The 12,960-nt window shown below is 35.9% G+C and overlaps 1 protein-coding gene across 2 annotated transcripts; it reads left to right on the forward strand.

Moving 5' to 3' along the window:
- Positions 1–413: 413 nt before the first annotated feature.
- LOC124161032 (tRNA-uridine aminocarboxypropyltransferase 1) lies at positions 414–9,513 on the forward strand. 2 transcript variants are annotated; one of them, XM_046537175.1, is made up of 5 exons: positions 414–601; positions 2,654–2,794; positions 2,884–2,945; positions 6,249–6,379; positions 9,162–9,513. In XM_046537175.1, the coding sequence occupies exons 1-5, from the start codon at positions 449–451 to the stop codon at positions 9,476–9,478; spliced, it is 804 nt and encodes a 267-aa protein (XP_046393131.1). In that variant the 5' UTR covers positions 414–448; the 3' UTR covers positions 9,479–9,513. The 2 variants fall into 2 exon arrangements, with proteins under 2 accessions (XP_046393131.1, XP_046393130.1); XM_046537174.1 differs by lacking the exon at positions 414–601 and adding an exon at positions 1,735–2,015.
- Positions 9,514–12,960: the final 3,447 nt, after the last annotated feature.

Genomic DNA, 12,960 nt, shown 5'->3' on the forward strand with positions numbered 1-12,960 from the left:
GACCCATACTCACACCAAAGATATAGACAAAAAATATAAACATAGGACAATCACGTTCACACTCACGCACATTGCGGATTTGTTCTTAGGAACGAATGTCCGCGTGGGACGCACGCACTCACCGTGCTTGTCCTAGTTTTATATTTTTGTCTATTTCTTTTGTGCGAGTGGGTCACTGGCGTAAGCGGAAGCTTCGCAAACCTGCGTTTGTGTGAATTGAGACCTACGCAGAAATTTTGTTTCTTATAGCAAATCTGCTAGGTAACTGAGCTTGCGCGATTGTTTGTTTCATATACTGTTTCGGTCACCGTTATCCGTGTAACTTTCCACCCCCGCCTTTTTGCCCAGCAAAGAGTACGGCTGGTACGGCCTTGGAGAATTTATTTTCTTTCAACTGTTAAACGGGCGTAGATCGTTGAATCACTTATAACACGAAAAGATAATTGAGATGAAGCCCAATTCATTCTTGTTTGATAATAGAACATTCCTGCTGGATTTTTTAATCACGAAATTTAATTTGAGCAAAATATTATTTATATCTATAGTTTACTCTACACATCATCTCCATCGCATTTGGCTGGGACCTGGCAGTGTCAGACTGGTAATTATGATCTTTACAAATATGCTACCACTATTTAATTGCTTCGCCATTGCAGGAAAAGGCGAGCAAAGAAACATAGATGTAGCTCTGAAAGGAGCTAGTTATTATAGAAATGCAACATAAGTATTGTCTGTAAGGTCATTTTCTAATCCTAAAAATATAGTGTATCAAGTGGCGGCATTTAGAAAACTTACTTTCTTTGATAATTAATACGTAAAAGTAAAAATAGTGGCATTTTAATAAAGCTCAAATGAACATTTTTATATTAATCCGCGGGATTGTATTGAACTCATGAAAATGATTGCTTCAATTCCCTTTGTAAAATTCCATCTTCGTAAGGAAATTCTGAGAATAATATAAAATGGCGGAACGTGAATGCAAATTCTTAATAATCTCGGCAAAAACGTAGCAATGGGAGTACACTATATTATAAATAAATAAATGCGAGTTCATATTTCAATCTCGAATTATATATTTGATTTTCGGGGAATAGGCAAAGGTTTACGGACGCTGCATGTGCCACTTTATTTCATCAATTCATAACCGAGTGGTATAAATTATACTACGCCAGATGCATTTTCGCAAAAGATTTTATATAAAATTATCCCTTTAACTGGTGATAATTTCCCACTATAAACAACTAATTAATTCAGTTACACTACAATATGTTTATCATGACGAATCTAATCTTGCTCGCCTCTATATCCCATCCATATCCGAAAGTAATTATTTATCATATGAATCCCATACACTAGCGACGTGCTCCTAATAAGGTCTTTCGAGAGAATAATACCATCTCTCTGTTCTTTTCTTATTTTCGTCCTCTTTACTTTTTCATTGCATTTTCCAAGATTTTTAAAATTTATTCCTAATTAACAATTTACTTGCCCGCAAATTGCCTGGATTTCCTTTCCTTGGATAAATCCTGAGTAAAAGTTAATCCTAAATACTAAACCGTTTCTACATGTAACAGCTTTTCTCGATTAACTGAATATATATCGTTTGAAAAGTCATCTTAATGTATGCGGCTAGAAATACGTTGCTCATGTCCCTGTCGTTCAATAAGAAAGGTTTGAAATTTTGGCGGGAAGCGCGAACAAAAGAATGTATGTCACCGTCAAATTCGGAAGTGGATGTCTTATTTGTGTTTATGGTGAACTGTGCCCACAATTTTCTCGTAATACTTACTGAAATCGGTTATGGAATTTTATTGAACGTATTTGTGATTATGCAGAACATAGAGAGCGTTAGTGACGACGATCCCTTTCGGGGGTACAAAATAGCGAATCATGATTTCCTCGAAGAGCTTGGCGAACGAAGCCCGTGCCCTGGGTGCAATAAATCTAGAAAATATTATTGTTACACGTGTTATTTGCCAGTCAGAAGCATTGAAGGAAGATTACCAAAAGTCAAGGTGAGAGGTTAAGGGTATCAGTTGATGTTGAGACTGACGTAGCCAGTCGGAAATGTAGAGATATCATTGTAAAGTCAGTTGAGCTACTACAGAATCGCCATCGTAGTAGGTACGTCATTTTTGTTAACTTTTATGGTCTTCAACGTGAGCTTATGAATACTAGCATTGAAGGCTTAATTTTCCGGCAGAAACGACTGTGGCCATTACGGGATTACCTTCTGCTATTGATACCACGGTCATGGAAAGTCACTCTTTCGCGCTCACTGACAACACGTCGTTACTCGGCCATTGGAGCCATTCCTCATCACTTACTCGAATGTGGAAAAATTTCTACTAATAGTTATTTCAAAATCATTATCTATTGTTTCCAAATACCTCACAAAATAGTATGAAACCACAGTAGCCAGTGGCGGATCCAGGACAGAGACAAGGGGGGAGGTTAGGTGGGAAACCTGGGGGGGATACGGGGGTGAGGGGCAACCTCGCATCAGCAGTGGGGGTCCGAACAAAATTACAATTTTACCTAGTGTAAATTGGATATCTCATAATGGATGCCTTTGTCTAGATCCGCCACTGACAGTAGCATATTCAAATATGGAAAAAATTTGTTTCATAATCACACATCAAATTAATTTCAGTTGCCTATTAAGATCGACATAATTAAGCATTCACGTGAAATTGATGGAAAAAGTACCTCCTCTCATGCTGCTGTGCTTGCACCTGAAGATGTGACCATATATACTTATCCTTGCATTCCAGACTATAATCCTGACGAGAATGTAAGTCACTGAATTCAAATCTGAATTTTTAGTTGTTCAATTTTTAGTAATTCCATGTAATTATTTACAACGTTATATTTATCCCATAGGTAGTCTTGGTGTATCCTGGAAAAGATGCAGTTCATGTTGCTGAGTTCATCAAACGGTTGGGGTGGGTATTTTCCGTGGAAATATGAATTTAATTTACCACTTTACGCAAGGATTTCCCATAACTTTCACTCACTTCATTATGAAAATTATTTCACACAATATTCTCTATTTTTTCTGTTCTGGGATATCATTGACTTCTCACGCTTTTTACTCAAAATACTCTGCACACATTTCCCACTTACCACTGCAGAGTAACTTATATCCTGGAGCCAATTTTCAGGTTGTATCAGTCACTTGTGCATGCCCTAGTAGAAAAAAGTGTGTTCATTCAGTGTTCTTTTTATGTTCATTTAATGTTCAAATTGTGTTCCTTCTATGTTCACCGAATGTTCACTTTATGTTCTTTTTATGTGTTTTGTGACAGAAAGAACACAAAATGAACACTCGTCTATGAACATAAAAAGAACATAATTTGAACACAAAATGAACACTTTTTTGAACATCAAAAGAACACAAAATGAACATAAAAAGAACATTTTGTTGAACAACAAAGAAAAAGCTTTCACGGAAGTCCCATCATTACCATGAACACTTGATGTCAGTGTTTGGATAAGTTTCAAATCATTTTATTTCCAGCTTTTTTTATTAGAAACGAACTTTTTACTAAAAGCCAAATGCTCAGGCCTTATCCCTGTTTAGTATGCAATAAAGTACATATTGAGAGTGTTTTCAGGTGTTCCTTGATTGCATTCTCGGATCGTTCAATGTCCATTTTTTGATGATATGCCTTCATTTTGGGATAATTTTCCCGGAAATTCATTATTTTAAATTTCTAGAAATATTATGGAAAACTGCTAAAAAATACAGTTTTGTGGATTTCAAGATGGCGAAATTCAAACTCATTTTTGGTAGACAAAGTCTCCAAAATCATCTGTATTACTTGTTTTATGTAAAGCTACTTGTCATGACACATGAACTGCAGTTATCCACAATCACCTCCTAGGAATGAGAATTTTTATACTGGTTTATTTTAAAGAACAACAAAGAAAAATGTTCATTTTGTGTTCAACATAGTGAACATAAAATGAACATATAAAAAAATGTTCAATTTGTGTTCACCATGGTGAACATAAAATGAACACAAAGTGAACATAAAATGAACGCATAAAAAAATGTTCATATTTTGTTCACCATGGTGAACATAAAATGAACTCAAAGGGAACACAAAATGAACATAAAGAAAAATGTTCATTTTGTGTTCAACATAGTGAACATAAAATGAACATATAAAAAAATGTTCAATTTGTGTTCACCATGGTGAACATAAAATGAACACAAAGTGAACATAAAATGAACGCATAAAAAAATGTTCATATTGTGTTCACCATGGTGAACATAAAATGAACTCAAAGGGAACACAAAATGAACATAAAGAAAAATGTTCATTTTGTGTTCACTGAGATGAACATAAAAAGAACATAAATTGAACATCAAAAGAACACACCAAGAAATTGGTGAACATAAAAGAACACCAAAAGAACATCAAAAGAACACTTGAACACTGAATGAACATATAAAGAACACCAAAAGAACACAATTTTTTCTACTAGGGTGGGTTCTTGAATATTAATTTTCTCCCAGAAATTTTTGCAAAAAGAGGACTATTTATTTATAAAAATACATTAGTTGAATATTAAAGTTAACACATTCAATGCAGGATTTTCATTAAAGTCATCAAAATCGGCTGATAAAATAAGTCAGAAATATAGAGGGAGGTTTTCACGACACAACTTCCGTTCAAATACTGCTATTTACAAACGGTGCACACTGTTTGAAAGAGGGAAGCTTGCCATACAAAAAATTGGAAGACTTGGAAGTGGATATTAGTCACGTACGGAGGCAGAGAAAGGGCTCCCAGCCTGACCGGCAGAGCACGTCAGTTGATGTGCTCCGTATCTCGGCTTGGACAGGACCAAGTCAATTGATGTGCTCAGGAATGAATATGGTATTAGCAGTCATATGTATTCACAAACATTTGAATATCTCATTTTATAGTTATTCATAGTTCTAGTATCAACCACTACCTTTGAAAACTCAATTCAAGTTTTGAATCAATGGTCGCATCAAGTTTCTTTTAAATTTCTTTAAATTTTGGCGTGTAAAAAGTAAAATATTTGTTACCAAATGCATTTTTAGCATCTAAATACTCTTTGATGCACATGTTTGTCATTCTTATTCTTCTATAATATTTTAATATTCAGTGCATTATGTGATTTATTCTTCCTCGGCTCATTTCTTTGATTTAAACATTTATTTCTCATCTCTTATTTCATCATCATCATTTGTCTACAATAGGGTAGTTTCCTTCATGAAAGAAAACGAAAGGCATTGATTGAGATTCGTTTCCCACCATTAGTGTATTCATAATATACAAATTATTTTGTTTTAGAAATTTCAGTTTAGACGAATGTTAATGGTCAATTTTAACTGCCAATTTCTCCATATTTCCGGTGCAACCGCGTCGGTTTGTTGGTGATGACAACAGTTTCTGCATTTTTTTTTTATTCAATTTTAACTGCATTTGAAAAAGGCCAGGTTGGCAGTCCTGCAATGCCACTCCACGTGATGTCACAGGGACCCAGAGGCTACATGAGTAGTCAGGAGTGTTACATCCTCTGAGATTACCAATGCATGCATGAGGCACAGAACTCAGGGAAACATTTCTTAATAATCACCTATTAAAGTTGCCTAAGGTCGGAAAGTTTCCCTCATTTGATGGGGTATTAATAATCCTTATTCAAGCCAACCGCTATCTGCTAGGTGGATACTGTGCTACTTGCTATCAGCCTGCATTGTATTGGCGCTCATAGCCTCACACCAAGGTGGCCTTACATGGCGGCAGCTGGAACCAGAATGATGTCACACTGGCTTTTCCCAGCATTCATATTTAGCCGTCGTGATTTCGCATGCTTGAAAATTTTCACTTTTCACTTAATCGCAAAAAATTGTCATTTAAAAATCTAAAAGTGTGAAATATGTGCTCCAAGATCTTTTGATTTAGGCAATAAAATAATAATAGGAAACCACCCAATTGTGAGATTGGTTTTGATGCAGCTATCTATTCCCCTCTCTTCCTCCCAGCCATTTTTGTGATATATTTCTTCTCTTTCACATCCTAAATAATCTCTCCTTTGTAACTCATTCGAGGACGTCCCGTTCCCTATTTCTCATCAAACAGTCCCTCAACAATTGTCCTCATCAAGTTACCATTTTTCTCTGTAATCATGTAATTTATAATCTAAGTCTGCTATTTTTGTCCTCATATTGAGAAGTTGTGACTTTATTTATATTTTTCTTTTAACAGTGGGAGTCAAAAGGATGATGAGAACAACCAAAGTATGCCCGAGTGCCATCGCCCAGCTATCCATAGAGCAGTATTTATTGACAGCACCTGGAACCAAAGCAAAGGAATTTACAAAGATCAGCGGCTAAGAGGTACCCTTTGATGCCCTTTTAAAAAACTGTTTGAATGTTCATTAAAATTTATTTATTTACTTTTTCCCGACTCTTGGCGGCTGAACGGGAGAGAGTTACTAGCCAATCAGAGTCGCTGTCCCCACCATCTCACTATTCCCCTCCATCCCCTCTGTTTTCCCTTCCGCTCTCCTCCATGCAGCCAGCCAGCATTACCAGTGTGTGAAATTAAATGTACACTCACTCAGGAGCAAGCCATACAAAGGAGCACTGTGCAATTTTCACAGATTACGTTTGGCAACACTGTGGGTTTCAAAACGATGTTCACTTCAGTCTTAGTCCTCCTCCAAACTTCCATGTGCCATTCTTCTGTGATTGGCCAGAAGAGTGAAAGGGGGAATACATTAATTATGTGAGGTGATTTTTGGACCCCGTCTTTGTGAGGTATAGTGAGTTTTGTATCAACCCCCTCCCTCTAATCTCACGTGAGATTGTTCTAAATGCATATTTTCAGTGTAAATACATTGATTAATGGCTTTGAACGTAGTTTTTTGCAGCGAGAGGCATCGTTGCTAACGGCTCCCAGGAGCAGCTGTGTGTTGCGCTTTGTCGTGCAAGCTTTCGCGTTCATTACAAGGCACATCGTCAGGTGATGAAGGCGCATCACATTCATCGCCTGATGATGCGCCCTGTAATGGATGCGAAAGCTTGCACGACAAAGCGCAACACGCAGCTGCTCCTGTAAGCCATTAGAAACGTTGATTTATGCTTCATTGGATTGGATTTATTAAGAAAAAAATTTGTGAAATTATTTTTACTCAAGATTAATTCAGACTAGTATGAATTTAAGATTACTAAGATTGTAGTCTAGAATCACATTTTACTCTGTTTCTTGCGGAAAAATAATTGTGTGATACTTGTCAGGACCCACCCTCTCCCTCACATGAGATTGGGTGAGAATCGGCTTGACCCCTCCCTCCCCCTAAATGCCACACATAATTAATGGATGCCCCCAAAGGGATACAAGCTCATTCAAGGTCACCCAACATGAGTCGGGGAAAAAGGGTACATATAAGAGATAAGTCCTCTTCATTCCTGGAGATATGTAATCATTTTGCACACTAGGGACAGAAACTGGTTTTTCATGATCACTTGATCTTAATGTGAAATTTATTTTTTAAAACAAGAAGGAGGAAGTCCTTCCTTATTAAATTTATAATAGTATGTATTTAATCATAATTAAATTAATTTCCCTCCTAGGTATCCATATTAATGCTTACAAATTCTTTCATATAGCAGATACTTTATGAGAGAGCTTTTTAATTTTAATCGTGCTGCATGAAGTTGATAAAAATAGTTTTATTACTGTGCTCTGTGCCCAAAAGTGGGGGGTGGGATATGAAAATGGTAGTAGCAGGAACAATGAAACATTTCTATTTGGTACAAATATTTTCATCTTTCATATTCACTTCATAGGAATTCCTCTGTAATTTTTGCGATGAATCTCATCATGAATTGCCATTCCAGTTTTGTCATGTATGTAATGGTAACTTTGATTAATCTTTCCATAAGTAAAAACATTCAAGGTGTACCTATAACGTTGAATGATAAAGGATAACAATCTTTTGTCAAGCATCTTAGTCATTTTAACTGATTAATCATTTGATTGGATCTAAGCCAAGAAAATCCATGGTTAAGTCTGTTTTTCTCATTTATCCACCAATATACAGAACATCTTGGTTCCTTTCTGAAAATAGCCACTCACAGTCAGGGGTGGATCCAGGATTTTTTTTCTGGGAGGGGCACAAGCAAGGCCGTATCCAGGATTTTGTTCTGGGTGGGGCACAAGGATACCTCGTAATACAAAACAAATGCAATGATAATGGGAGCATATGAAAAATCTTGCATATTTTTGAGGGTCTGGGGGGGGCACGTGCCCCCGTGCCCCCCCCCCCTGGATCCGCCTATGCTCACAGTAGTGGATCCAGAATAGGGACAGGGGGGGGCTAAGTATGGGGTATACTCCCAGAAGCATTGCAGGTCCGAACAAAAATTGCCATTCTATCTAGTGTAAATTAGATGTCCAAGGGGGGGCTATAGCCCCCTTAGCCCTCCCCCCCCCAATAGATCTGCCACTGGCCACATACAAACTTTTGCAGATAGATAAAGCCTCAGGCTTTAAATTGTGTGACTCCAAGTTGGTCCTTCTGCTTGTTGTGGAGTGTGATTTTCATTAGGGTAATATGGTAGAATAAGATAAAAGACTGAATTAAGTTGGAGAACATCATATATGTTCTCATTTGTGTTATGTTTAACTTCTTTTTGTGACTTGGCTGATGGGCTTCAGGCAAATCTGTTTTCAACTTCAATCAACATTTTTTTTACTTGTAAATTTCTTCTTTGATTATATATTTATCAATTGAAATTACTTATATTTTTATCAAAGATTAGGCTTCTTTGGTGTGTTTTCATATTATGCCAACAATGTTATCATATGAGATTGCCATCAGTTCCACAGGAATCTGCATGGTGTGCTTGAATACCCAAAAAGAAGTAATATCCATTTGATTGACTAAATCTAAACATGTGTTTCTCTTTCATATCCTGATCTTCGCTTTATATGTATGATATTTGTTGTATTACACTACCAGGATTTAATGCATGTTGGTTTGTTCACTTCTGTATTGAGTTTCAGTACATAGTATCAAATTTCTCATTTCTGTCACTTCTCATAACTAAATCTTGTATTCAATTTAATGAGCGAATTCTATGACTCATGTATTGTTTTCTCTCCTAATTTAAGGCCTGCGGTGTGTTATACTGGAAAATAGGCTGTCTCAGTTTTGGCGCCACCAGGAAGGTAGCCCCCGCTGGTATCTAGCTACTGTCGAGGCAGTCCATGAGTTTTTACTAGAATTGTTCAAAGCAACCAGTGCTGTTGAATATGATGGACAGTTTGACAACCTACTCTTTTTCTTTCGCTTCATGTTCAGCAAAATTCATGAATTGTATGACTCTTCTTCTCTTAAAGCATATAAGCGGCCTTTACACATTGATAAAGTGAGTAAAAAAAGGAAAGTGAAAGAATCATCAGAAGATGCTTGTGATGTAAGTGGTTGAATTTAAATAAAGTAAATCATTTTTATTAAATTTTAGACATTGTGATGTAATTAAGTAATACTCTTTAAACAGATATTTTTTAAGAATAGGTAGTTCACTTCTCAGCTAACATCGGGTAAGCAATTTTTATAATCCATTGCCTTGGTTTTTTTTACTGTTTTTCACCTATTTATTACTTAAAACACATTTGCTATTAAAATGTTCATTCTATCTAATAACCCTATTCTCTTCCTTCCTCTCCCTAATTTACTTAAAATTTTACCTTCTAACGCTGTTTTCAACATCCGCCTCCCTGCTAAGTACTAGTTCCATCCATACCTTGTCTCCTCCATTTTTCATCTAGACGCTGCTTCTCCTCACCCACCATGACCAGCACTTCACATCGTTCTTCCTCCACTCCATCCACTTCTCCATACCAACATCTTGAACGCCTCCAGTCTTCTCTTGTCCTCCTTCCTAAGTATCCACGTTTCCACTACAGATCAGACTCTTCACTAATCTTTTCTCTCAACTCTTACATAAATATCCTCTCATTAGCTCCTTCCTGTTCATGAATGTCTCCTTTGTTAATGTGATTCTCTTCCTGATGTATCTATTTTCCTCTAATTTGCCGCCCAAATAGTTGAATTGATCTACCTGCTCAAATTTTTCCCCTGCAACTTTTGCCATGAGTCTCGTATTCCTAGCTCGTGATGCTTTACAAAATGGTCCTTGGTTGTCGTGTGATTAATCGTCACCTCATACTCTTTGCAACACTAGCCTAATGCATCCACTAGAGCCCCCTTGCTGACTGGCTAATCAAAGCCCGATCATCTGCAAACCTCACTTATTTAGTCATCATTCCTCTCACTTTTACTTCAGCTTTCAACTCATCCCTTCTCTTACCATCTCCTCTGCGTACGCATTAAAAAGCAGCGGAGATAGAGGACAGCCTTGCCTCACCTCTTGGGCAATGGTTGTTACAAGGAAGGGGCTATATTTAGTTAAATAAATTACTTATTTACACACTTCTGACCCTTGAGGGAATGTATTTTGTTGCATGAGAAGCATAGTTACTGCGTATGTTCAAATTTTGTCTTATGCATCCTGGCGATTGATGCTCAGGAAGTTTCTCATACACAAACAAAGTGACTAATGAATGCAAACCACAATAAATTTTGAATTCCCAAGCCTTATGATTTGCTAAGATGAGAAAAGTAAAAAAAAGGTTAGAATTTCCTTCATGACAGTTTTAGTGACTAATTTTTCTGGTGGCATTGTAGAGTGACTGGTTGACGCTTTATTGGAAAAGTCAAAACCTGATAGAATCTATATTAGTTCATTAATTTTTCCTTACATTTTTTTCAGTCTTCGTTTTAACTTTATGCTTTTTTTATTAATACCTCATATTGGAGAAGAAATGAATATGTACATCTTGTACAAGCAAATAAAAAATTAAGTTATGTGATCAAGATTTACATAACCATCTACAATTAATTTTTGGGTATATTGGTATAAGAAAAAAACAAAATTATTGAATTAAACAAATTGGTTTTATTCAAAACATTTATTTGGGTATGTATATATATATTTGACAAACAGCTTGCACAAAAATCCTTGACCATAAGTATAATACAAACTTCCAAAATGCATAAAGATCTATATCACCAATTCGTACAATTTTCCTCAAGACCAGAGAAAATAGATTTAAAGATTTTCATTCTATTCTCTCAAGCTTCATGTCTGACGGCATCATACACAATCATTCATAACATTGAACACGGAGGAATTTTTAGACCATGTTCAAATTTCTTCTCTGTAAATGTACACTCACTAAAAATCACTGAAATGCATATCACCACAATATGAGACAGACCCAACAACTCAGACAGCCGATGCAAAAAAATTGCAAAAAAATCTGTCAGAGACCATTCAATACAAATAATTATTTAAAACTGACACATCTATTTCTGTGAACATTGAAATCGGACTTAAGTTTTCCTCTCTTTCATTTAGTTTTACCTGTACAAAATTTTCCCTGCAATTAAAAAACACTAGAGAAAGAGATTTGATACTTTTTGTAGAAGAATAATCAGGTACTTTGGTGTGGATCACAAATTTCCAAACATTTCACCGATTTCAAAGAATTGGCACCAACTTTTTATAAGTCAATGGAGGGTTAAGGAATAATTTTAATAGGTTCATTCTAACATAGGTAGCAACTACATTTTATTTGCCATTGCATTAGGTACCACATTCAAAAATAGAAATGAATTATCTAATTATTTGTTTCCGCAGCAAAATTTAATGGTATATTAAAGCAATTGCTAAGGTGATGGGGATGTGAGCCAAGCTATACCTATGAAAAATAATACTCTTGATTTACACCTGGTATGTACCTCAAAAAAGAACGTTTTACAAATCATATCATACTCAAAACACGGGTGAAATCAATCTAATGACTAGTCTTAGCATTTGTTCAGCATTTGAATTGTCCAGCCTTCATGCAGCACTCTACCAATTACATATTAACTCCGCATAAACAAAGCAAGACATTCTCAGTGTTATAATAATGCCAATTCTTACATACAAAGGGCTCATTCAGATCTTAAAAGAAGGCGATTGAGAAAAATACAGAAAAATTTTGTTCAACTAAGAGTGAATCATAATTAATTGAGAAGAAAAATTAATGATCACCATAAGTGGAGCAACAAAAATAATGTTCACAGAAGCTGAGTAAGATAAGATACTCATACGCATTGTAGTATTGATGACAATATAATGAAATACATATTTGTTCACCTGACTAGTTGGACGAGTCCTATCAATTTATATCAATCATGCACAGCACAACTAATGTACAGCAATATAAAAAATAAAAATAATGGCAAAGCAAGTCTTACAGCATGTTAAGTTTACATGATTGCTAATTGACAAAACAGCAGATATTTTTTATTCCAAATCATTAAAAAAATAAATAGCTAACAATGCAATTATAGCACTTAGAAGTCTTAAACATACAGCAAACTCCCGATTATCCGTGTGGCAGGTAATCCAAGAACTCTGATACAAGATCACCAGGATTATCATACTTTGAAGCAATAATGGACAAGACTTATCATTTCCATTAGAATTACCATCATTAAACATGATCATTTTCTTTAATTGCTGACAAGAAATGTTTCAAGTTTACTTGAATGTATCCTATAGGATTGCAGAAGATGATGAGGGGCTGAAAATAACTCTTAATTAATTCCTTCAATAACAAATCAGAAAATTATGAAAGGTTTATCTACCATCTATATACATATGTATTTTTTCATATTGCAATTGCTTAATTATTGCCATGGCCTTGTATCCGATTGAATACAGCCAAAGGGCACCGAAGAACTTTCGTCAAACTCAGGCATGTTTACGCTGCAGTCAGTCAAGGTCAAACAGGAGAGAGATAGAGTAGTGGAAACGAAGGCAGAGGGGGAAGTAGAAGCAGAGACGAAAGGAGC

Source organism: Ischnura elegans, chromosome 6 (assembly GCF_921293095.1).
Source record: "Ischnura elegans chromosome 6, ioIscEleg1.1, whole genome shotgun sequence".
In the NCBI taxonomy this organism is placed as follows: Eukaryota; Metazoa; Arthropoda; class Insecta; order Odonata; family Coenagrionidae; genus Ischnura; species Ischnura elegans.

Excerpts from the sequence above, each read along its gene's own strand:
- LOC124161032 (XM_046537174.1), top strand. The coding sequence starts at position 1,752 with ATGGTGAACTGTGCCCACAATTTTCTCGTAATACTTACTGAAATCGGT. Across the intron at positions 2,016-2,653 it reads GAAGATTACCAAAAGTCAAG|TTGCCTATTAAGATCGACAT; the intron begins GTGAGAGGTTAA and ends AATTAATTTCAG. Across the intron at positions 2,946-6,248 it reads GAGTTCATCAAACGGTTGGG|TGGGAGTCAAAAGGATGATG; the intron begins GTGGGTATTTTC and ends TTCTTTTAACAG.